At 40.0% G+C, this 24,911-nt stretch overlaps 3 protein-coding genes across 6 annotated transcripts; 2 read left to right on the top strand and 1 right to left on the bottom strand.

Moving 5' to 3' along the window:
- Positions 1 to 517: 517 nt before the first annotated feature.
- Positions 518 to 11,706, top strand: LOC147227763 (atlastin-3-like). 4 transcript variants are annotated; one of them, XM_086158742.1, is made up of 15 exons: positions 518 to 654; positions 1,225 to 1,353; positions 2,726 to 2,948; positions 4,660 to 4,794; positions 5,636 to 5,740; positions 5,825 to 5,875; positions 6,159 to 6,215; positions 6,364 to 6,456; positions 6,559 to 6,697; positions 6,810 to 6,937; positions 7,016 to 7,072; positions 7,155 to 7,226; positions 7,388 to 7,579; positions 8,287 to 8,526; positions 9,753 to 11,706. In XM_086158742.1, exons 3-15 carry the CDS (start codon positions 2,745 to 2,747, stop codon positions 9,813 to 9,815), a joined length of 1,536 nt encoding a protein of 511 aa, XP_086014868.1. In that variant the 5' UTR covers positions 518 to 654; positions 1,225 to 1,353; positions 2,726 to 2,744; the 3' UTR covers positions 9,816 to 11,706. The 4 variants fall into 4 exon arrangements, with proteins under 4 accessions (XP_086014868.1, XP_086014865.1, XP_086014869.1 ...); XM_086158739.1 differs by lacking the exon at positions 1,225 to 1,353 and having other exon boundaries at positions 530 to 654; XM_086158743.1 differs by lacking the exons at positions 518 to 654; positions 1,225 to 1,353 and adding an exon at positions 2,135 to 2,644.
- Positions 11,707 to 13,415: 1,709 nt separating this feature from the next.
- On the top strand, positions 13,416 to 19,334 carry cfl1 (cofilin 1). Its single transcript, XM_086158745.1, has 4 exons — positions 13,416 to 13,565; positions 16,719 to 17,029; positions 17,126 to 17,202; positions 18,406 to 19,334. The coding sequence occupies exons 1-4, from the start codon at positions 13,563 to 13,565 to the stop codon at positions 18,516 to 18,518; spliced, it is 504 nt and encodes a 167-aa protein (XP_086014871.1). The 5' UTR covers positions 13,416 to 13,562; the 3' UTR covers positions 18,519 to 19,334.
- Positions 19,335 to 20,071: 737 nt separating this feature from the next.
- On the bottom strand, positions 20,072 to 23,084 carry prss23 (serine protease 23). The gene is made up of 2 exons (XM_086158744.1): positions 22,872 to 23,084; positions 20,072 to 21,757 (listed from the first exon to the last, which is right to left on the bottom strand). Exon 2 carries the CDS (start codon positions 21,738 to 21,740, stop codon positions 20,628 to 20,630), a length of 1,113 nt encoding a protein of 370 aa, XP_086014870.1. The 5' UTR covers positions 21,741 to 21,757; positions 22,872 to 23,084; the 3' UTR covers positions 20,072 to 20,627.
- Between the last annotated feature and the right edge of the window lie 1,827 nt (positions 23,085 to 24,911).

Below are 24,911 nucleotides of genomic sequence, written 5' to 3'. Positions count from 1 at the left end.
AGGAAGCGCTGGTAAATGAAATTTAACTGACAAAACTGATAACTGCTTAGGATGATTTACATATATATATCAGTGTAACAATGTGATTCCTTTTAAATCAAAACTGGTCAATCATAGTTTCACATGAGCCAGTTTTTTTTTTTTTGTTTTGTTTTTTGTCATTCTTTAAAATCTAGCTTTATTTGACTTTATTAATGGAATTTAATGGAGGTGTGGGTAAAGATGAAGCTAAGTAGAATTCTGGTTATATTCAGTCTTTTTTTCATTTCCTTTTCCTGCTTTAAGGACATGTTTGAGGCAGCGATAAAAAAAAATTAGATACAGATTTTTGTTGGAAAACAAAAAATAACACTCAGCTCCATATTGTCTGGTAGTTCCGTATTCGTAGCTCCCCTTGATGGACTACATTTCCAGTATGTGCGAAGACGCTTTTGGCTTTATGGGTAACGAAGTTTTAAGACATACTTAGAAACGATCGGTAAAAACCCAGTGGAAACTATATTTCCCATAAGGCAATACGCAGAGCAAAGGACGGAAGTTTGTGAAATGGAAAAAGTTGTCATGGTTGTTTTCATGCCACTGTAGAAAAAGTTACGTTTCAGACTGTTTTCGACTCCCACGATTTTCTCTGGAGGCTGCTTGAAGAAACCAAAGGTAACACGGCAACTGAAATCGTTAGCTTAGTCCGAGAAAAATAAATGATTTCAACTGATGTTTACCCCAAAACAGTGACAAAATGCTCAAATTTTGAGAGTACCACACACGCTCTCCTAGTAGCTTAAAATTGCTAAATGTTAGCTTTTTCGTATTTTTTCATCTTTTTTATAAGTGCTCGGTCAGACGCTAGAGTTAGCTTCTCCGTTAGCAAAGGCAGGATACAGTACCTGTTGGCAGTTTGCTAAAATCCTTCCGTGATTGACATTTTAATTCCTTGTCAAATATTGATATAGCTGTCTGACACTTTCGGCAACTGTGCCAACACACTTCAACGTTAAGGATGCGAGTCACGTTGGGAGGTTTTAGCTCGGTTTTAGCTATTTCAAACTGGTAACGTAACGTGGATTAATTAATCCAGTTAGATCACAAATTCCAATTTTGTGGCGGATATCCACAAATCACTTAATGTCATATTTTGGTTTGGCACACTAACTGTAGAAAAATGAGCGGTATCCTTCTGAGTGCCACACCTTTGTTTTTTTATTATGATTTTTTTTTTTTTGCTAGCACAGATGACAAGCTTTGGCTAATACCTGCTGCAAATCGGAGCACCTCCCTGTCATTCTCACGATGGGAGAGGACGCCCTTCTCTCAGAGAAACCACAATGAAGCCCATTGAAAGAGCTCAAACGAGCAGTGTGTTGGGAAGCATGCTGAATTTTCTTGCTGGGGGCGAAGCAGCATGACACCCATAAGAGCACCCCGCAGTCACAGTTCGACAGAGCCAAACATTGTGATCAGTGCATGTCTGATTGTTTTATTTTTATTTATTTTCAGTGCTATATCAAAATTGCATTTACCGTGCATGTAAATTCAAAGCTAGAACAAATGTCAGGTCTGTGAATTATATTCTATATCTGCTAAACATTATCTTTTCACTCTATGACGTTTTACAAAATGTCATAGGATGCTCCTTGACCACTATCGAATTTGGTGTCAATGAACAACAATTAACATTTTTACTAATATTGCATCAGAACAATTTTGGATCAGTAAAATGAGATTTAAAAAAAATACAGGGCATTAAATTAAAAAATAAAAAAGGGCGTAAACAGACCTCCTCTATGTTCAGTAAATCCAACCCTTTATTAGGATATGCATTAAATCGCACAACCTCAAATAAGAAACTCTCAGGATGGTATTTGAGATATCAATTTTACAAATCTGTGAAGCGTACATACTGTTGCTTTTGAATTTACTTTGATTTATGCTACATTATTGATCAGAATGAACAGTTAATGTTTAAGTGGCTTTTTGTCATGTCAGTAATTGATCCTGATCACATGGGTTGGCTAGCTCCATACCAATGGCTGTCCTCTATGCCCTGTGTCTGAGGGATAAAAGATCATGTGTGTTTAGCTTACAGGGTTACACCATTGCCCGGTAAGCTCTGAATTCCTCAGAGGTACTTGATTTTGTTTATGTTATGAACTTCAAATCCCTGCCTATGTTTTTTTAAAACAATTTTCAAGGGGATTGTTCTTCTTAATTCATTTTTTTTGCTCACAAGGTTAAAGTCTCTGGCCCATATATGACCATTCTTGGATAATGCTGTCTTTATAAATCCTGATACTGAATAGAGTTCTTCTGCTTACTACTAGGTTTGTAGACAACTACTAGGCTGCCTACCAACCAAGATTTTATTTTTTGTCCCGCTTTGATTTATTTATTTATTTTCCTAAACATTAATTAAAACATACATTCATTGGCACATTTAAATTGAGCAATTCTGAAATGCTAAGATCACCTTACATTTTCATATATCCGAAAAGTTAAAATAAGGTATCCTTTTTCCACATTGCAGAATTTACAGCATGTGTGAGATAATTGGGCCTCTAATTACTGATGCTTCCTCTAGTCCTATAACCCTACAAACAACCTTAACCCATATAACATTTAACTCAGTTTTAGCATCACTTTCAGTGAGGTACATTATTGCAGTGTTATGTCATAATATTATCTTTACTGATACTACCACGTCTACATTTCTTTTTTCTTATTTCTACAGGCATCAGTACCTCTGAATAATGGGGAGTGAACCAGGTCCCGTTCAAATCATCACAGTGTGTAAGGAGGACCACTCCTTTACTTTGGACACGGAAGCTTTGGCTCGTGTTCTGTTGGCCCCGGAAATCCGAGATAAACATGTGGTTGTGCTGTCAGTAGCAGGAGCCTTCAGAAAGGGAAAGAGCTTCCTGCTTGATTTCATGCTCCGTTATATGCACAGAAAGGTTAGTTGCCTCATAACATATTTACTCTTGAAGAAAGAGCAGTTTGCTGAATATACAATTATTGGCAACTCCGGCTAAAATGTAGTATAAAGTTCAAACATTTCGAGACTATCGGTTGATTATTATATAAATGAAGTGGTGTCTTTACTGGATTAAAATGAGCAGATTTTTTCATCTATCATGTTGTCCTCCATTGGGCCTGCTATTACGTTACAGTCAACTCGTGATTTGATTTTGATGCGAACCAACATTTTCTGCTAGATAGAACTGAATTACAGAAAAGAAATAAGTGGAACAAACCGAGATCATACAGATCGAACTATGTCTTCTGTTTCCTAAGTTTGATCTTTAACTGTCCACATTAGTGAATCCTTGCATCAGCAACATGCCAGTCAGGTCCAATGTCAGGCCAAGTCTGAAATGTAAAGTGAAACTGAGATCATTGTTTCCACTGTCACATCAAGCCATAGTATATTGTAGGGAGTCAGCGCTGAAGATGTACTGTATGAGGCAGGATTCTATTAGTACTTCACCCAAGTCCTGCATGAAAATCTTTCAGAAGCTTATGTCAATGTTTGGTTGTTCTTTTGGTATATAATAAGAACCTTTGTGACCCAGCCGCCAGCTACGCGGACTGTTACCAATTGTGGTTGAAGTGATCATTGGTCCAGTGCACTCAGATCCTTAATCTAAATCAGTTGGACTAAACATCAAGAATGAAATACCTGTTTCCATTATGATTTTTCCCATTTTAGTTTGCATAAGAAGGTGGAGCAGCAAGCACAAAAAATTTGCTCACTGAAGACAGTACTTGCTGTCCTAAAGGCAAGCTATTAGGTAGCACTTGGACACTCTCCATTACATTTGGAAGGGCAGGGCAAATGAAAGAGGGAGTCGGTGTGGTTAATTTAGTTTATGCCCCATAATCATACATACTGGCCCTTTACTATTCAGATTTGGTTAATTGTGAATGGTTGATGAACCCCAAAATGGTTCATCAGGCACCAGCTAAAAGTAGCAAACAACCTTTACTGTTGATCACTTTTCTTACTGTCAGCTTGGTGAATTCTTCAGTGAGCCCATTAAGAGTCACTTCATTTGCAAAATATTGTAAAAAAAAAGGTGAGGATGACATTTCCTGTGAGTAATTCTTTGAGAAGAGATGTTTCTGGTGACCCTTTTTAAAGTTCATCCTCCATAAATCTTTTGGAGTCAACTTTCTGCTTCATAAGAGTTGGCTCCTGTTGCTTAGTATAGAGCAGACAATAGCAATAGTGATGGAATACTGTAATGCTCATGTGTCCGTTCTTTATAAGAGGGAGTTTTGCAGGTTCCTCCTCTTTGTTTAAAGGCCTGTTTTAACATCAGTAATGGGGTTAAGGTTGGAATTAAGCCATAAGCAGTCAAGCTACATAATTGCCTCTCCCTGTTGTGACATGTGAACTGACAAGTTTACTGAGAAAGGATTGTTTTGAAATAAGGAGTGGAACTTATGTGGGTTGTAGCCCCACCACACACCCCATCACACAACACATAAAACTAGGCTATGCAACACCAGGGATTGCACCATCAGTACTGCAGTGCCACCCTCAGGATAAATGCAGAAAAAAGACAAAATGTTTAATGGTTAATGTTTACAGGTCAATAAAATGTTTTCCAAGTTGACATCACCAACCCTTTTCTGATGAGGGTGGAATTTGTGTCGTGGCAGGATGATCAAAACTGGCTTGGTGAGAATGATGAGCTGCTAACTGGATTCTCATGGAGAGGCGGTTCAGAACCAGAAACAAATGGTATTCAACTGTGGAGTGAGGTATTCCCTGTCCAAAAGAGCGATGGAACTGAGGTATTTTCATTTAGTAGATCAATGGTCTAATTTCACAGAAAAACTGGAAAGTAAAGCAATAACAACATTTAAAAATGACTGCATCTCGACAATCCAGTGTACCACTGGACTGATTCAACAATTAATACAAAAATTATGCTGAGATTTTGCCCAATTGGTTTCAGAAGTTTGACTAATGTTTTTAATGAGGTTATATCACTTTGACTGCAGTAACCTAAGACCATTTAATACAAACTATGAAGTACCAGACAAATGTAAACAAGCATGCTGGTATGATGTGGGGGGGACTTTTTGTCAAAACTTATAAACACACCTGCTTCGGCTAATAGCGTTGCCAAGTGTTCAAATACCATCAGTATCAGATATTTGGGCAAAATGAAAAGTCTGGGATTTTTGTTCTGCTGGCAGTGATTTCCTAGGTAAAGGTAACTGCTCAGGTTATGTTGTCTTTCAGAAGAGACACACCTGAACTGAGAATGTTACTTGCATAAATGCATTTTCTTAATGGTGTCATTTTTATTCATGGCTGGGAAACCTTTAAAATGTGCCTCAGTTAAAAAAATGCCTCGAGGTTTCAATCCTATTGCATTTTTTCATTTATTTAAGTTTTTATATTTTATTTACCATAGTTATCAATGTGTAATACCACTGTATGGTGAGACCTTTTTATTTCCTGGGATAATATGCTATGAAAATGTCTAGCACCTGCACTATGGCACATATTTATGACCTGCAAAAAATGTGTCTTGCTTTTTAGCAAGTAATTTTTGATTAATGTTTTCTCCATAAATCATTCATAATAAAGTAACATATAAAGCATGGCTTGTGTCTACTTCTGTAGGTGGCTGTTGTCTTAATGGACACTCAGGGAGCTTTTGATAACCAGTCTACTGTGAAAGACTGTGCCACCATCTTTGCCCTCAGCACCATGACCAGCTCAATACAGGTGAACAATCCTGCTCTCAGAGTCTCAAAGATTTTATTTTTGTTGTTATTCCATATTTTGCTAACATTGTCTACATGTCTGTAGATCTACAATCTTTCGCAGAATATTCAAGAGGATGATCTTCAGCAATTACAGGTCTGGTCATAAAACATGCTAGTCATGCTAGTCATGCTTGTCAACAGATTCGTCTAATTTTCTCACATTCACTATCATTCTTTCATAAAGTATGTTTTTGTATTTTAAGTCAATATACAGAATGTGCAAATAATAAGCAATAATCTTTACAATATCTGATTATGAGATGAATTCATTGTCAGTCCACAACACTATCTCTCATGTATGGTTGAAAGTGTTTTGATTTTTTTTTTTTTTAGTTTAATCACAATATTTTGAATTGCGTTACTCTCCCTCCTTACAGCTGTTCACAGAGTATGGTCGACTTGCCATGGATGAAATTTTTCTGAAGCCCTTTCAGGTACTATACTCACATGTTTTGGTATATTGTTTCTGGCATTGCACTTACGTCTTCGTTATTTCCGTGATATAATTGATTTTTTTTTCACAAGTTACAAGATTGATTGATTGATTGATTGATTTATAATTCACAATCTTACTTCTCCTAGTCTTTGATGTTCCTCATCCGGGACTGGAGTTTTCCCTATGAATACACTTATGGATTAAAAGGAGGAAATGAATTCCTGGATAAACGGTTAGAGGTAACTCAGCCGCTTATCATTCATATAATGAAATTCATGATTTATTTCCAGTTCTGTATCCTGCATTGGGGTTTTTGACCTTACTTTGATGGATTTTTAAAGGTTAAGGAGACCCAACATGAGGAGTTGCAAACAGTTAGGGAGCACATTCATTCCTGCTTCACCAACATCTCCTGCTTCTTGTTACCTCACCCTGGTCTAAAAGTTGCCACCAGCCCGAATTTTCAGGGTCAACTAAAAGGTGACATCTCCAGCTTTTCATCTAGTTATGCCACTTTTTTGCCAGGATTGTGCAAGATCATACTTTCGAGGCATTGAATGCTAGTCTAAGCATAATCTACTTACTTTATCAGATGTGGCCCCAGAATTCAAAGAGCAGCTGCAGAGTTTGATTCCTAAATTGCTGCATCCCGACAGTCTGGCTGAGAAAGAAATAAATGGCAATAAAGTAACCTGCATGGGCCTGCTTGAGTTTTTCAAGGTAGCATCTTTTTAGTGCACGTGCTTGCTGAACCTTCTGAGATTGACCAATCTGATATTGTGAGAATTGTGTTTCTAGGCTTACATCAAGATTTACCAGGGAGAGGACTTGCCACAACCAAAGACTATGCTCATGGTACATGGACATAACATTATGTACAAGTGATTATGTCTCATTCTTATTGTTAGTATATTTACAGTACATCTGTTTTTTCAAGGCTACAGCAGAGGCTAATAACTTGGCAGCTGTGGCAGCAGCCAAAGATCAGTATTACAAAAACATGGAGAAGGTAGGTCCATTCATTGCCTCAAGATATTGCATTAAGAATCTTCTTTTATCTGACTGAAGTCAGTTTTCCAGCTCAGGAAGTAGCCCTATATTATTAAAGATTTCAGTGCATAGAGAGAAAATCAAATATTTGTCTGAACTATTGTCTGGTTTCTATTTTAGGTTTGTGGGGGAGACCTGCCCTATGTGTCTCCTGAGTCCCTGGAGGAGAAGCATCAATTTTACTTCAAAGAGGCTCTTCATGCCTTCTCTTCAACCAAGAAGATGGGAGGACAAGACTTTTGTGACCGTTACCAGTCACAGCTTGAAAAGGAGCTACAAGAAATGTTGCTGTCTTACTGCAAGCACAATGAGGTGAGAGAAACATCAGGTTTTTTCCAACAGTAACCTTTGGAGCTGAGGCTACATAAATAATTGGAAAATGTTGGCATTCTTACAGATAAAGTTCACTGCATTCTATCTGAATCATGAATAAGTTTCTAGTAGGGTTTGCTTCAAACATGCAATATTTGAATCAAATTAAAATGGATATACAAAGCACGTAAGACCTTTAACCCCATTTGTTGGTCTGACGCAGCTTGGATCCGGTTGATTTAGAGAGGACCTTTTTTTTCTGGTTCTTCAGGAAGAACCGAAATGATCTGAAATAAACCTGCGGAATTAGCATCTCTTGATGGGGCCTTAAGCCACTGGAAATAGCCCCTGTGAATGCACTTCAAAGGAATGTAAGGTTACAAAAATGGGCTGCCCAATGAACTTTGGTAAAAAGTTGTTTTGAATAAGCTGAAGATTGATTCATCCAGACTCAGCAAAGCTGCTCAGAAACAGCTTTACACTCCATCTCATTCAAATGCTCTGAAAGTTCATATAAGTTGTCCTTTCCTGTTAGCTGCCAATACAATAAAATATAATAGAATGTTCCTTTAACTGCCCACCATGGGGAAATTTCAATATAGTTGAAGCCAATGACTGTTATTGCATGCCTGGCTATTTTTGTCCAATAGTGTTACTTAAAATTTGTTCTAAATCATGTTTTTTTTTTTTTCTTCTTATCCTGAAAGTCAAAAAACCTCTTCAGCGCTTTCCGAACTCCAGCTGTGCTGTTTGTCATCGTGTGCTTCCTGTATGTGCTATCTGGAGTCCTGCTCTTTGTCGGTTTGTCCACCTTTGCCTTGGTTTGTGACTGCACTTTGGGTCTGGTCATGATGGCCATGCTGGCATGGGCCTTCATTCGCTACTCTGGCCATTACCGGACTGTTGGAGGGGCCATAGACCAGGCTGCCGGTGTTGTTTTGGAGCAGGTGAGTTGATGTGGCCCGATAGATTTTCACTCATTGCGTTTTACTCTGGGTTTTACATTACTGCAACGTTTTACAGGTCATTATTTTAATACAATCACTTGAATGGTATCCAGAGGTTTTGGTTGGAAAAAAGACTGATAGAGAAAGAGATTTTTTATACCTACTCAATTTGGAGAACAGTAAAAATCCATAGTTTATCTGCTTTTTTTGTCCTATAGATGGTGCTGTTGATTTTCTTTGAGTAAACAAACTGACAGTATAATATTAACAGATTCTGGCAAAGTCGTCCACTCCAGAGGAAATGGAAAGGAAAATATAATTGCACTGTGACTTTAGTATCACAATAATAACATGTCATGGGGCCTATTATACTGATTGCAGTTTTTGTTGTTGTTTTAAAACCTGTAAAAAAAAGTAAAACCATTATGTATTAAATGATTATCCACAGAATATTTAAAATTGGATATTGGTTGAAGAGTCAAGTTAAAAAATTTTGTCCAGTATGATTCAGAAGAAGACCAAAGATTAAAATGGTTTCGTTGTAACCAGATCATCAAATGTGGTAACATAATGTACATTATAATATAATTGTTAGTGTTATCTTGGCCTGTTCTGAGCTTTTGACATTAGTAAAGGTTTTTACCTAGAGGGAACCCATGGAGGCACCAGGAGAACATACAAATGGAAAGTCTTAGCCAACCAGTGGTTTTGATCGCTTTGATTGCTAACCCTAGCTTTGCCATGCAGCAAAATCATGTGATGTCGTCAAAGGCCACTGGTCATGTGTTTAATTCAAATCACTAGTTAACAAGCTGCCAACAGTTAATGCCCACTAGCTGACATTTAAGTTTAGCCCGGAGCGTCAAGCAAGTCCTATAAAGATTGCTTGATAGTTATATACAGTTTGTGTTTGAAAAAATAGATGTTAAGTCTCTATTATTGCAATAAGATGTTGCAATTTTAGCCTCACTTACCATTTATAGTCCCTACCCTAAAACTTATGGAACTTTGATTGCCATTGTTGCAATCTTGACAAGTGATGTACTAGTTTGTGGTTTGCTGCAAGCTGTCATGGATGCAGTCCAATTTGAAATGATAGGTTTAGGATCCCAAAGCATCATCAGACTCAAAAGTGTCAGTGAACTAACTGCAAACTTGATATTAGTGAATGTTGCAAGAAGTGAAGTGATACGAATTGACCTCGTTTTTCTCACTCTTGTTTTCAGGCGACAGTGGCATTGAACAAGTCAAGAGGGACCAGCGTTGTTGATAAAAAGAAATCCAGTTAGAGAACCTCAGAACCTTTGTAATCTCTATGCAATGCAACCACCGCACAACGCAAACCCATTTAGCACTACAGCCTTATCATTCCACCCAAAAAAACAAACAAACATGCAGTTAAACTATACCGTCGAAGGATTAAACAGCACAGATTTAAAGTCTGAAGGTAAATTTACCAGCATCAACCAGCATGTTACCCAACCTGTTGAAAGACAGGCATAAGTAAAGGTCAAAGACTGAAACCATTACAATCTATTTTGTTCATACTTTTTACCTTCAGTTGAGACTGCCACCTTTCTGCATTGGGCCATAACGAAGACGTGGCCAATCGCATTCAACTTGGCAGGATTAGTTTGAGGGTTTATCAAATAAATCATCCTGCAGTTAATCTTTTAAAATATTACCGTTAATTGCTGGCTTTAAGCTCATACATTTATATGTATTTCATCATGGCTATATTTTATTTTACTTTCCAGCCCAAAAGACATTCCTGTTTTTGATTTACATTACCATTGATTAAAAACTTGCAGTCATGGACATGAACTCACTGCTTTCATGGAAAAGACTATGCACTTTCTTTAAAACTCAGCAGTTTTTGGGAGGTTCTTTTTAAAATGCTCTGTTTAAAAAATCTTTTGCTGATTATTCTTCAGTGGAAATATGTATACTTTATAGATTTTGATACTAAGACAAACTATATATAGAGACTTTATTATTCAAAAAATTTCCAGCTCCAAAGATACTACATCATTGGTGTTTGACTTAATAACAATAGTGACCAAACAGCCAAAGATTTCTCTTCAGACCACATTTAGATATATCCTGAGAATTTAAATCTTTACAGATATTTGTGAATAGAAAGCTTTAGTGCAGTCTGTGGTGTATCATAAAAGTTGTATTTATTCATCAAATGAAAAATAAATGAAGCGTAGGTGTTAATCATTCATGGGGAAAAAAATTCTCCTCATAAAGACACTAAACAACAAGCAACGGAAAGACAGCAGTGTATGCCTGTGTACTACTCTGTTTTGCCAGAGTTGTGTTTTACCTCTAGTAAACTGGTGACGCAACAAAGGAACGTACAAGTATTTCAACTACTTCACCGTTGCTCGCTGAGTTTGATATGGAGGAAACGAAGACAACTTCTTCTCAAAGCTTCATTTTCATTATTACAGATGACATACTTAATTGGCAGCAATTTCATTCCAGCTGCAGGATAGGGGCTCAGTGCTTTTGTTCAATTCTCAAATGTATCTAACTTGGCATGTAAAACCTTGTTACAGACTTGGAAAGTTCCAGTTGTTCAGTGACTTTACTCTTTGTTCCTTGTTCATATGCAGCAGCATTTTTTTTTGGATTTACTTTCCTTTTGTACGGCTTGCTTAAGGGTCTGATTCTATAAAACTATGCCCACCTCTCTGGAAACGGTGAAATTTACATTCTGAATTGGTCAAGGGGAAAGCGAAGCGTCTGCTAGAATTGGCCTCAAAATACCATATTAATTTGTCCAGGAAGCAAAAGTGGAATCCCGCACTTTACTGTACTCTTTTAACAGTCTACTGTATGCTTGCAGCATGTAAAAAGCTGATGAACAGAGCTTTAGTGTCTCTGTTATTCCATTCCTCTGTAGTGCCAGTCATGTGGATATCGGGCCAGATATGACCAGGCATCTACAGTCTTGGGGACAAGAGAAATAAATTCTAAGTCCAGTATTTTTGGTCATCCATGTCTTACTTTTCACTGGCGTAAACCTCAAGGCATTTTACATCTGTATCTATTTTCTTTCAAACAGAATATGTGCGTACAATGTGGTAGAATGTTGTAATCATCTCTTCCATTGATGTAGAGGCCTTGAATTAAGAAACGCTGTGACACAACCAATAAACTGAGCTTCAAACTTTCCTTGTCATTCATATATTTTTATGTATTTTGTTGATGCTGTTTTTCTTTTAGTCAAACGCTAATGTGTACATCCACACTGTTTCAAACGCTAATTTGTACATCCACACTGTTTCGTTAGAAGTGTCATTTTTGATTACTGACAGTTATGGAAATATGGAAAACCATCTTTTCTTGCTGTATGCATGGATACTGAACTTCGAGTTCCTCTACTTTTTTTTTTAATTTGAAACATAATTCTAATCAACCTTGTTTCTGGAAGGGGACTCTGAAATAACCGGAAAATCTGACAAAATATTTTGGGACGTGCCGGTACGCTTATGTTTTCAAACGTACTGATAAAGACAATGGCGGTTATGAATGTATTATTTCGAAAGAGCGTTTGGATATGTAATTGCCTTCAATGCATGAACAGTAACTCGCGGAAGGGGCGCCATTATCTATATTTTACGTGTGTGTTTAGGGCATCAATGGTTGTGAATACTTATGGGTAAAATTAGGAATATGTGTTAATGTAGTATGACGTTTGCAAAGACTTGAATTGAGAGAGGGGGGTCGTGTGTTGATGCTCTATCTTGAATGTAGGTCGTAGTATGTTTACAACTGCCGTGACGTTGCGAAGTGTACGTCCCAAATTGACTCCGGCTAGCTTCTTCTTGCAACGTTAGCCTTGTTCTGCTCACCCGGGAGAAAAGCCTTGAGTCATCGCGGTCACTTATCTTCCGCTGTCGTTTCCATCCACGCACACACAACACACACACTGGCCCTCCGTCTGCCTTTTTCTCTCTCCATTTCGACGCGATGCAGCACAAAATTCAGCCATGGCGAATTTTGGCGTCTCTTGTTTCCTTATATGGCGATCGGCGTCGCGGCCCGACCCACCCGGCCGCCGTTCACCGTTCGCTTCCATATTTGGAAGTGAGTTCAACTGAAGCCGCTAGCAGGAGGAGGAGTAACGTTGTCGCGCAGGGATGCTGGTGAAAATTCTCCCATCCTGAAAAACCGCTCTGCGTCTAAGTTCTTGCTGAGTGGCGGTAAAAGCGGCGCACTGCGCCACTTATTCAACACGCCCGCCAACCGTCAGGCTCAACAATACTATTCAATATTAGCCGCTTTAACGATACACGATATCCGTGCAAAATGGCGGCTGCGTTGTTTTTGGTTTTGTTTTTTTTTCTCTTATGGAACAGGTGACATTTGAAACGGAAAAGTTGTGTCGTCACCGTTTATATAGCGGTATTCACAACGCGTTCGCTGCACCCAGTGTGAAACACGAATCTCTTCTTCTTCTCTCAGCTTTTGAAACACGAATCTCGAAATGGTAAAATAAACAGATACCAATCGCGTGTATGTGTGTGTGTTATATTTGGGCGTTATTATTTATTGAAATAAACAAAACACTCCCTAATGCGTCGTTGTTCATTTATCAGGTTTGATGTGTAAACTCCTGCTTCCCATTCACGCAATTATTCGTTTCATACACAAAAATACTGCGAAGTGATTAAACACAACCTCTGGTAGTAACTAAAGGAAAATCGAGCACTGGAAATAGCTATAAAGTAAGTCATTACACAAATAGAGGTAAACATTTGTTTTCGCAAAAAGCCGCAATTGGGAGAAAGAATACATTTCCCGCTTGTCTTTATTTCCCAACAACAAGAGAAGAAATAGCACAAAAGGAAGAGGAAAAAAAATCCATCAAGGTTTAACGGACATGCGCTCGTAAACGCTGGCGGGGCCGGGGGCGCGCTTATAGGCGCGTTCACGTTGTACATCCAGTGAGAGCGAGACCGACAGTTCATCACCGGTGCCCATTCAACTTCTGTCCAGACGCCCATCGACTCAGAGCTGCAACAATGGTAGGTTACACGGCCTGCTTTTTGTCACTCTTCGTGTTATTACCAGTTTTCCTGCCCTTTATGTCATTAACTCAAAGCCACTCGTTTGGTTTCGTCGCAATTTGGCGTCATTTTTTTAGATATTAGCGTCAGACATAGCAGTGCCGCAGCTGCTAATGTTCCGGGTCCGAGCGGAGAGCCTGGGGAGCCGAGGGTGCTGTCACGGTACGGTTTCCACCAGCGTGACTCATCGAATACGTTACACGGTTATTTTAGCCGCATTTCGATGAAACGACCAGATAATCTAAATTTAAGCCGCCATTTCCCTCCTCTTTGCGTTCCCCTCATTAAAAGAAAGGTGCATTGAACATGGCCGGGCCTCTGTCCGCTTTGCCGTCAGGGCAGGGTTGAATATGTGTACTGCGTCAGCGTTGCGTTATTTCACCTGGCTCTTCTCTCGCACAGCAGCCGAGCTGCTAGCAGGTGCAGCGCCTCAGGGCTACCTAGCTAACGGTATTGTTAGCTGGGCTAGCTAAGTTAGCTAAGGGAGAAAATGACATCCAGTATGGCTGACGCTAGCTGTGATTTTTTTTTTTTTTTTTTTTTTGTGTGTTGTTGTTCTTTGTTTCCCTTCCCCGCGAATACAATTATAGACGTTAGTCGGGTGTGATGAGTTACGCTGCGTTTTTTTTCCCCGAGAGTCAGACGTATTGGAGAATATCTAAGTTTATGGTCAATCTTGTTGTTTAAACGATTTTAGTGAATTGACAGACAATCGGTCTGTTTGAACAGTTTTGCCTTATATAGCAAGCTAGCCCTCACATGTGCGTGTGCTGCATTCATGGCCCCACCCTGAATTTGGTGCAAAGATTAATTTGTTGTGTTCCTTAATGCCACAGAGTTGCGGTTACAATCATTTGTTTGTATATTTATTTCTCGAGAAATACCCCATATATCAATCTAGTCGACGACATTATTTCACAGAATTGTCAACATTATGTAACGCCAGGAAGACGCTCTCTGATGTGCTAGCTGTAGCTAACGGGCCGATGTGTCTGTATCGTCATGTATGCTGATACGCATTCTTAAAATGTTTCAACCGCAATACGTCCGTTGAGCTACAGGCAAATTATGACTCTTACGGGACCGAAAACTACCAAAGGTGAACCCATAACCGAGATGCTTCCATTCATTTTATTGTAGTCATCAAACGCAAGTGTTGCGTAGATGTACCGGACGGGGAAGAAAATGGGTTTTGGGGTGGTTTTCTTTTGTGCACCACTCAAACACGGAATACTAAAATGTGTCGTCTTTGTCTTCTGGCAGCACAGAGCAGTTCTTAGTTTTTGTCGTCAGTTGCTGATTCTGCACTTCTCAAAATGGTCCCTATGAAACCTTCCGCTGCTATTTCCTCTTTGCCCAGCCATTGTTGTTTTTCAGTGTATGAAGATAAACTCAATAGGTTCGTTTTGCCGATGAAATTATCCAGTTTTGTAAGGGTACAAGGGGAAGTGACAATAAAACTCTGTTTTGGCCTGTGAGATTTGCCATGAGTCATCTGGACATTGATTTCTTTTAAGAATATATCGAGCGTGAGATAAGATAAGGTCAGGCTTTAGCTGCCTTTAACACACAAAAGGAAATACAAGTATGAAATGAAAAATAACACCAGAGGGGTTTAATGAGGGAAAATGGGGGTATAAAACAATGTTACATGTGTGAGATCAGAACCATGTTGTTCCTATAACATGATTACCCACAAAATTGACACATTTACATATTTAATTCTTAATTTGAATATATCTAATCACCTTGCGTGTTCAGAAGAAGCACCATACTGGGCTTTTTAATAATGAAAGATTATGACGTTATATTAGGATTCAAATCTAATTAAATGTGGAATTTACACCAAGTGCAAACATTGCCATGTTTTTTCCAGTGCTTCGTTACTGGTAGTCCACAGTTTTCTTCTATCTCTTCCAGAGATTGCACTTTCCTGCGATGAATTCACTTAAGCAAAGTCAGAAGACTTGTCTGAGTTTGTGGACCAGCTGAGACTTTTATTCTACATAGGTCTAATTCAACAGAAGCACCATTGTCTATCATTGAACCCAGCTCTCCATGGCTTAATGCCCTTCCAATTCCTCACCAGCATTATTGTTCATGAGGAATCTGGTCTCTTGGGCTGGTCCTGTGTTTGCAGAATTGACTTATTTAATGTTTTTACTTTATTTCTTGTCACAGTCCCTCTTATTACACACCTGGTTGCTGAAATTATTTATTTTGTCCCTGTAGACTTTGCACAATCAATGCTGGCCAAAGTCTTAATGATCTGGTCTAACTTTTTGCATTTAAAAATGGAAAAAATCTGTGTCTTTGTTCTTTGCTCAGCAGCAGGTAATCTTCAAGTTGTGTAACGCCATGGCAAAAGCTTTATCACTGACTTATGTGGCAAACATCTTGTCAAAGCCACACCTTTGGGTTTCAGTGTCTGTTTGTCATAAGGAAATAACTGCTGTATGCGATAGTCACATGCTCTCTCTCAGGCCTTTCCTCACTATGGCTCCATTTATGTGTAAATGTGTCACTTCTGGTACACTGTAACATTTAGAGAGAATGTCACTGCAGGATAGCACTGGATTATTTTATTGTTCGATTAATTATAATCGCTAATGATTAACTCCCTGTGGCTACATTTTATCTGAACACAGCTTAAAAAAAATAGCTAAGTGGTTGTTAGAACTGGACTGATTGCTGTTCATCTATTTCATTTTTTTTTGTCATTGACTGTTAATCTTTTTTTGGAGGGAGTACTTTATTTTTCATACTTTTTTTTATTGGATTTACTTCTTTGCTTCATTAAATCCCCGGTCACTTTTCCAGCCCCTAAATCCCATATCATCAGACTCTTTGAACCTGTTGTCTGAAAATCAGAATATTCTTGGCTGATTATTATAAAACAGAATAGTGAAACTCTGAATTTTCACATTACCTCTTGAATTATTTCAACTCAGATCTTCCTGTCAGTTGCCTGTTTCAGTCCTTAAACTCATTGTGAATTCAATTTGTGCTTGCTACATTTGAAATTCTTTTAATCCTTTTATTAAGTTAGTGATTCTTGGCCATATAAATGATGCCGGGTGCTCTTGAGTTAACAATCTGTTCTCTTCACAGGCTTCCGGTGTGAAAGTTACAGATGAAGTTATTGCTGTCTTCAATGACATGAAGGTGCGTAAAGCACAGGCGAATGAGGATGAAAAGAGGAAGAGGAAGAAGGCCATTCTGTTCTGCCTGAGCAAGGACCTCAAGAACATTGTTCTGGATGATGGAAAAGAAATCCTGCTTGGTGACTTGGGGACCACCGTTCAGGACCCCTTCCAGCACTTTGTGAAGATGCTGCCCCCAAATGACTGCCGTTACGCCCTGTATGACGCAACTTATGAGACCAAAGAAACAAAGAAGGAAGACCTGGTGTTTATCTTCTGGTGAGGGCTGCCATTTCCACACATTTAGGTGGTAGATTTTTTTTGTTACCTTTTGGTTTTTATTGTTTTTTTTTTGTTTTCCTCCTCTCTGCGCAGGGCTCCAGAGAGTGCCCCACTGAAGAGCAAGATGATCTATGCCAGCTCAAAAGATGCAATCAAGAGAAAATTTGAAGGTAAGTACTTGTGCCTGAAGTGTTAGCTGGTAAACAATTTGAGGATGATTACTGTTAAACATCAATCCCAACCCTAACTACTCTTATTTCTTACCTTAACTCCAAATATTTACCAGTTGCTAGGCATTGGCCTGGTCTCCCCCTCATGATTTGTGTTCTTGTTTAAAGCCAAGAACTTTATATCCCATGTGTTGCATTTAGTAACTAATAATGCTAATGTAATTTATGTGTGTGTGACGCTGGGAATTAAAAATTAAAAGTCAGACTACATGCCTCTCAGCGAATTCCCATCGAAGTTTAGTAAACACATTTTGAAAAGTGGCAAAACTTGTTTTGAGCCCCTCCCATCTTTTATTAACAAGACTCAGCATTGGGTCGAAGTAGTCCTCAGAACCCCCTCCTGAGATACCTGGTCATGATTAGCCCTGTTTTCATGAAAGGAATGGAAACTGAAATGAGTGAGAGCCCGACCGTACAGATCTGTAGGGGGAAATGAAACTTGAACTCTCCAGGCTGTGGTCAGATGACTACATGTGAAATGAGAGGAATCACTCTTTGTGAGAAGCCTATGATTAAAACAGACTGAAGTTCTTACAGCTTTAGTCTTAACATTTTTTGCACTCTACAGGTTTTTATTTTCCACCCTTCAACTAAATGGTTTGTGTCCAGTCCCCCTGCTTATGATTTGCATTTCTAGGTTTTTTTTGTTTGTTTTTTTGCGCTCTGAACGATGCACAGTAAGTGAATAGTTTTGTGATCTATAGAGCCTGTGTTTCCTTTAGGAGCTAGAGGCCCTAGCACTGCTAAAAGAAACATATCTTGGAATTAATTTCATTTTTGTCTAATTTCTGTTGGAAATGTGAAGGTGTTGGTCATATGATTGGCTGGTTGATGTAGTGTACAGGTTATTACACCGCTTCCAAATTGACAAAATATTACTCCCTTGTTAAATATTGAACTTTTTCTTAGTCAAATCTTTAAAAAAATATTTAATAGAACCTGGTTAGAAAGGCAAATTTAACAGATGCATTCCGAATATGACCGCAACACTCATTTACCTGCATCATCTACAGCTCTTAAATTTCAGCAGAAAGTGATTTTGCACAGAAGTATAAAAAGGAAAAGTCCCAGTACACCAACTTTCATTAAACCTGTCTTATTCCAGTTAAGAGAATACTTAATGTTGTTTTTGTTTGGTTTCAGGTATCAAGCATGAGTGGCAGGTTAACGGTGTTGAGGACCTCAAAGAGCGGCGCACTCTCGCGGATAAGCTCGGTGGCGCGTCAGTAGTCAGCCTGGAAGGATCCCCTATATAAATACTGCCCCTCCCTCCTTTCCAGCTTCATTTGAGGCTTTTCAGACACACATGTTGGGTTTAGCTGTTCATTCCAGTGTGGTTCGGAGAAGGGCAAAAGCAGAAGCAACACCATTTGAGGGACTGTCGGGGAGGAATATTGTGGGTGGGTGTGGGGTCAAGTGACAGTTAAAAAAAATAAAAAAAAAGTTCCACAATGCAGACGGTCATTCCAGTTAATGTTTAAAAAAACCTGAACAAAACACAAAGAAAAGGAAAAATGTAAGGACAAATTATGGAAGGATGATATTAAGACCTAAATAAATGTTTAAAGTTTGTTCTCTCCAGGTTCCATTTCAATCGTTGCAGAAAAACAAGCAGCAACCACTAGTATTCCAACAATCTGAAATTCCTGAGAGAAATGTTCCAACTACATTTTTGCCAAACTTCTAGTCAAGTTTTAAGTGTGTGTAGTTGAGACTAAATGTAGTATAAACTAATTCACTCTTTGATTGCACAAGATGTATCGGAACCTTCTCTGGGGAAAAACCTTTAAATATTTTTTTTTCCTTTTGAACATATACAAATTCCAAAACTTGAGTGATTCCTTTTTATTTCCAGTTCCGGGTCAGGAAATAATGGCATTTGATGTAGTTATCAGACACATTCCTTATACTTGTTAAAACCAGGATCTCCTTGATTTAAAAACCTTGGTGTTATGAATTTCTGATGGGGAGCGATGTGTAAATGAAGGACCAGTGGTCAAAGTTTAGACTGAATATTGAATGGTGGATGTTTTGTATCGTCTCCTTATCTGTAATAAAAAGCACTAAACTACTGACTGGTTATATCCATTTTTTATTTATTTATTTTTGTCTCTACTTGCATTCTGGAGGATTGGGTTCCTTGTTGGTGTCCACGTCCTGTTTCAGGCCTTGAGCTCTGACTGCAAGACTTGTCTATGTGACAATTTCACTTCGATTAAAAAAAACCCATGCAGAAAACAGTTTGTTGAGGATTCCATATACAAAAATGTGAATTACACAAACTGGAAAGAGATAACTGATATAACTTTTCACCCTCCTAAGACTACTGTAAAAGCCATGTAGTAAGTACCATGTCAACAAATATATTCAGTCAATTTTTAAAGTTTCATGTAACAAATTTATCAATATTCGGATTTGTTGAGTCATCACAGTATAACCATGGAACTGTTGGGGGGAGTGGTAAAATCAATTCTGCTATAAACTGATAACGAAATGTAGTCCAACATTTTGTGTGGCGCTTGAGCAAATTGAACTTTTCACAGCTGTCAGTGAGTTAAAGCAGATAATCTGCTTTGAAAAACTAATAAACCTGTGGTTCATTTTATTTTTGGCTATTATTCACATCTGCAAGTGTTTGGATTTTTCCCCAATTAGTATTGGTTTATGTTGAATTTCTGTCTCTTGGGTACGATTTATGAAGATAAACATTTCCCATCCAACTTTATGCTGAGCATAAGTATAATAATCCACAGACAATTCACCGTAGACGCAGTACCGATAAAGACCACTAGGGGGCGATGCAGCACCATTCTGTTATAAATCTCTCTTTATTAAAATATATATAGAGTATTTTCCAAAAAATAAACGTTGTCTCTTCAGTCCACACCGATAAGAACATCAGTACTATCCTGTTATTTTGTAAATGTGTCAGTGAGATGCAGATTGTTGAAGAATCTAAATGATCCGTGAAGAGTTAAGTCACAGACGTCTCCCCGGCATAAGAAAGGAATGTGAGGATTTAAAAAATATCTCTAAGCTTGTTGTCCTCGGGAGAGAAATCTATTTAGTGACACATGCATCACACACAGAGGAAAGGTGTATTTCCTCCAGTGAAAAGTGATTAAATAGGATGGAAACACTGACAGTGTTATTAATCTGACTATGGTTTAGAACATATTAAAAAAGGCCATGCTGATGATGTCATGGGCTAATTTGTTGGAAAGGCCTGAAGGTTACAGACTGCAGACAGAACTCAGCTAGGAAAACACTTTTCCTGTGAGCCACTGAAAACGTGAGGAGAAATAACTACCCTGCTTTCAGTCACGTTGGGCTTTCTTTTTTTCTTTCTTTCATGATGATTCCTCTTAGTCCTGGGTGCAATCTATTCGGTTGCCGTGCACCCAGTAGCAGATCTGAGCGAACTTCAAGGGTGTGATGCGCACCGCCACATTGTAATCCCGGTTCTCCCCGTTGATCTCCAGCCACTGGTGTCCGGAGAAAATGCCGATGACTTTTCTTTCCCAGCGCTCTAAAGAGTTGTCCCAAACCCGTCCGTACACCCCTGAGCCGCTGGCTCCGGGTCGTGCATCACAGTGCTGGTAAATCAGGTCGCTGGATTCTTCCTCAACGGGACAGAATCTGTAGACTAGCTCCCCGGCTCTGTCGCTGTCAAATCCAGAGAAGTGGATCCGCTTCCCTGCCAGGTCATCTAATGAGGGGGCCACAGCGAGGCGCATGTAGGGCCGGCGGTGAGGCCAGCGGAGCTCCAGCAGGGAATAATCGAAGTCCATGCTGACCTCCTGAGGGCCGTGGATCCAGCCCTTTGGCACACGGGTGCGTTTCACCCTGACCCAGCGCACAAGAGGTTTGTTGACGGGAGACGGGTCAGCTTTCGTGCCGTTGGTGGACGGAGGAATCAGGAAGCCAACTCTGAGTTTGCGCGCCCCCTTGACATAATCCTTCCCATCATGGACACAGTGGGCGGCTGTCAGAACATGCTGCTGTGACACAAGTACCCCTGTGCAACCCGTGGAGATCTTCACAGCTGTGGAGAAAGGATAATCCAGCAGGAAGTTGTCTCCCTGGATGCTGAAACGTCCGTCCGCTCCATAAATCTGCCGCCTCACCCGCTTGTGTCCGGCCCTCGCTCTGAATTCTCCCATCGGCGCGTCTCCTTCTCCGTCGCCGCCCTTCACATCCACGGCGGTGAGGGTTCGAGAGCCGTCGGAGAAAAGCGTCTCGAACGCCAGTTTGTCCGTGAGGTCCTCTGGCTCGGGCCTCCGGAGGCAGCTGGAGTTGCAGTGAGTGGTGAAGTACAGCTGAGCGCGAGCGCTGAAGCGGGAACGGGAGAGAGGTGTTGGTGCATGCGGGACCAGAGTAGGGAGGTGGACCCGCCGGGGGTGAGGATGGTACTGGGAGGACAGGACTAGGGGTAGGAGGAGGAGGTAAGTTAGGAGGGAGCTCTCACGTGGTGTCATCGTAGCAACATAGAACACTGCAGAGACAAAAAAAAAAAAAGGTCACATGAACATACAAGTTCAGGTCACCTTTTAATACAGATAACATTGCAACACAGTCCTGAGCTTCATCCTGTGCTGTGAAGCGACAACAATGAGCCGATTGTTCCCGTAACATAGATTAACAGGAAAATAGGATTTGGTCCCCAACAGAAACAAACAAGCATTTCAATATTTGTTCGGGTCCAAAGGAGAAAATTCTCAAACAAGGACAGAGAGACGCCGGAAAGTTTCTCTTCGGGACGAATGCATCAGCATTGAGACATAGAAGTATTCAAGTGAATATTTGTCAACGTTGTACATGTGCATGTGTGTGTGTGTGGGGGGGGGGGGGGGCTTTCGGGGCAGATTAGCTGGTGATACTTGAGCTCCTGCAAGGCCCCTGAAGCACTCCTGGCATACGGAGAGCAGGTGTGTTGAAAGTGAAAAGGAACAAGCCGAGGCAAAACGGACCATTATTTTGACAAAAGGGTGTGGATTTTGCTGCTGGTTGGAAATGAACAAAGGGGTGGGAGGGTGGGGCAGGATGGGGGGTAACTTACAGAGGCCTTCTAAAGCAGGCCTTTAAATATAATTGCCATCCGCCTTGTCGGGTCAGACTTTTAAACCGCTCCATTTGCAGCGATGCCTGATCTGGCAGCAGGAAGGCTTCAAGACATTCAGAGGGACTCTTTGTAACATCAAAACGGTAAAGTGATGAATATGATCCCGGGGACGAACCCGAGAGCACAACCTAAAACTGGAGGCACTGTTTTGTGTTTTGTTTCCCTTGGTGCAGAGCAGTGTTTTGCATGGGGACGAAACATGATCAAAAAGGGAAATTGCACAACAGTGATGCCATAGACTAATCCTGGAACGGGAGTAAAACACAGTAAAATCTGTCTCAGATGATTTGTGAAGCACAGGCACACACCTCCAGGTGACAGTGAGTTTGCAACTTTCCCTTTTTGCACATATATATTCAGTCTTTGCGGACCCCCCACCCCCACCCATCCCTTAATACACACCTTACTTCAAATCTTTAAATCAGCAAGTTGTAAAAAACACCACCACCAAACACTGTCAAAAATGGGAAAATTCCCACCAACGTACCTGCTTCTTCAGGAAAAACGGACGGTCTTCGTTTACTTCAGGTTCCCCTCCTCAGGTGAGGACTCAGCCGGAGGGCGCTCATCCCCGGACGCGCAGTAAACCTCCTCCCGCCTCCGTCTCAGCAAACAGAACCCCCCCCTCCCGCCGCCCCGCAGTTTGCGGGACCTGCTCTCCGCACAGACAGCCGCGACTACCAGCCTGCTGTCTGGAGAAGAGCCCTTCTCCCCTTGGCCTCGTCCGCCTCCCCCTCTCCCACCCCGGCGGTCCGGACGCCCCGCCCCAGCCCCTCCAGCACAGGCCGGTTAATGGGATGTAAAGCCTTCGCTCCTTCAGGACATCCACAATACTCACCACACACACACACACACACACACACATACAGACGTTATTCATATGCTGCTCAAAAAAATAAAGGGAACACTTGAACAACACAATGTAACTCCAAGTCAATCACACTTGTGTGAAATCATAGTGTCCACTCAGGAAGCAACACAGATTCATTTTGACTTGTTTTAAGGACATTACATCAAAGTTGGATCAGCCTGGAGTGTGTTTTTACACTTTAATTTTGAGTGTGATTCCTAATCCAGACCTCCATGGGTTAATACATTCTATTTCCATTGATAATTTTTGTGTGATTTTGTTGTCAGCACATTCAACTGTGTAAAGAGCAAAGTATTTCATAAGAATATTTCATTCATTTAGATCTAGGATGTGTTTTTTAAGTGTTCCCTTTATTTTTTTGAGCAGTGTATATTGATATGTCATCTGATTTTCATTCATCACTTTGGACAAACTTTTTCCTTTGAGGGCCCAATAACTTTTCCCTTCTCCTTTTGTAGCAAAAAGTGTGACATCGCAGAGGTTTCTAAACGTAAACATTTATTTTTTTTCCAGAAAGCCACACATAACCAAGAATTAACCCTTTCTGGGATTTGTCGGGAAAAAAAAACAGAAAATAAATTATAACATTATTAATGAATAATGTCTTTGTCTCATCTCTTGACTGATAAAACAAACAGCTTTTTTTTAATTTAAAGAAAAAATTATTAGTTGTCCATTGCAGGTTATACCCTGCATTCTTGATCTATTTTTCTCTTACATAATCTTTTCGCCATTATTCTGTTATTCGACAGGGGTGTGCCCGGGATTTTTTTTTTTTTGAGGGAGGGGTTTCAGATAAGGCACAGACTGCAGAAGACTGGAATGGAATGTTACGTTCTGTGCATGTACAAGTCACGATTACGTGGCCGAAATGTAAAAAGAAAAAATCATAATTCATTTCTGGTATTGTTCAGGGGCCGGGCAAAATGTCAGGGCAGGCCTTATCCAGCCCCCGGGCCGTAGTTTTGGGACCAAAGCTGTACTGATTAGAAGAGGGAGCAAGAATGAAAAATAAATTATAAAAAATATTTAAAAAAATAATGATTCAGGGTAAAGGAACGTGTTCGAGCAGGTCGGAATGGGTGGAGAAAAGTGTCAGGGGTATTATGAGATGGAAGACTATCAGCCAGAATGAAAGGAAAGGTGCACAAGACAGTGGTGAGACCAGTGATGCTGGATGGACTAGAAACAGTGACTGATGAAAAGACAGGAGGCAGAGCTGGAGGTTGCAGAGATGAAGATGTTGAGGTTCTCTTTAGGAGTGATGAGGATGGATAAGATCAGGAATTATTCCAATATATTTTGGTAAGCATCTGAGGAAGAGTGTATTTTTGCTTGAAACGTCATACTATAATACATTTTCTGTACTCTGTGTGAAACAAATGATCTTCAGTTTTGGAGCACTCTTTATGTGCGGATTTTTTTTTTCAAACTTTTATTAATTCGATACTTTTGATCCAGCAACCACCCCTGACCGGACAGCGGATGTGCGTGTTTTTTTTCTTTTTTCACCTGGTCTAGAAACAGTGACAATGACAAAAAGACAGGAGGCAGAACTGGAGGTGGCAGAGATGAAAATGTTGAGGTTCTCAGTGTGAACAGGATGGATAGGATCAGGAATGCGTCCATCAGAGGAAATGCACATGTTAGATGTTT

The sequence above is a fragment of the Fistularia commersonii genome, chromosome 13, assembly GCF_037954325.1.
Source record: "Fistularia commersonii isolate RoL2024-O1a breed Wild chromosome 13, RoL_Fcom_v1.0, whole genome shotgun sequence".
Classification (NCBI taxonomy): domain Eukaryota; kingdom Metazoa; phylum Chordata; class Actinopteri; order Syngnathiformes; family Fistulariidae; genus Fistularia; species Fistularia commersonii.
This window is presented reverse-complemented; position numbering and strand designations above follow the sequence as displayed.

What these genes read in the sequence shown, in the direction of transcription:
- cfl1 (XM_086158745.1), top strand. An exon ending in GACCTGGTGTTTATCTTCTG is followed by an intron (nt 17,030 to 17,125) that starts GTGAGGGCTGCC and finishes CTCTCTGCGCAG; the next exon opens with GGCTCCAGAGAGTGCCCCAC. An exon ending in AATCAAGAGAAAATTTGAAG is followed by an intron (nt 17,203 to 18,405) that starts GTAAGTACTTGT and finishes GTTTGGTTTCAG; the next exon opens with GTATCAAGCATGAGTGGCAG.
- LOC147227763 (XM_086158742.1), top strand. Translation starts at nt 2,745, where the DNA reads ATGGGGAGTGAACCAGGTCCCGTTCAAATCATCACAGTGTGTAAGGAG. An exon ending in TCCGTTATATGCACAGAAAG is followed by an intron (nt 2,949 to 4,659) that starts GTTAGTTGCCTC and finishes GTGTCGTGGCAG; the next exon opens with GATGATCAAAACTGGCTTGG. An exon ending in GCCTGCTTGAGTTTTTCAAG is followed by an intron (nt 6,938 to 7,015) that starts GTAGCATCTTTT and finishes TTGTGTTTCTAG; the next exon opens with GCTTACATCAAGATTTACCA.
- prss23 (XM_086158744.1), bottom strand. Translation starts at nt 21,740, where the DNA reads ATGACACCACGTGAGAGCTCCCTCCTAACTTACCTCCTCCTCCTACCC.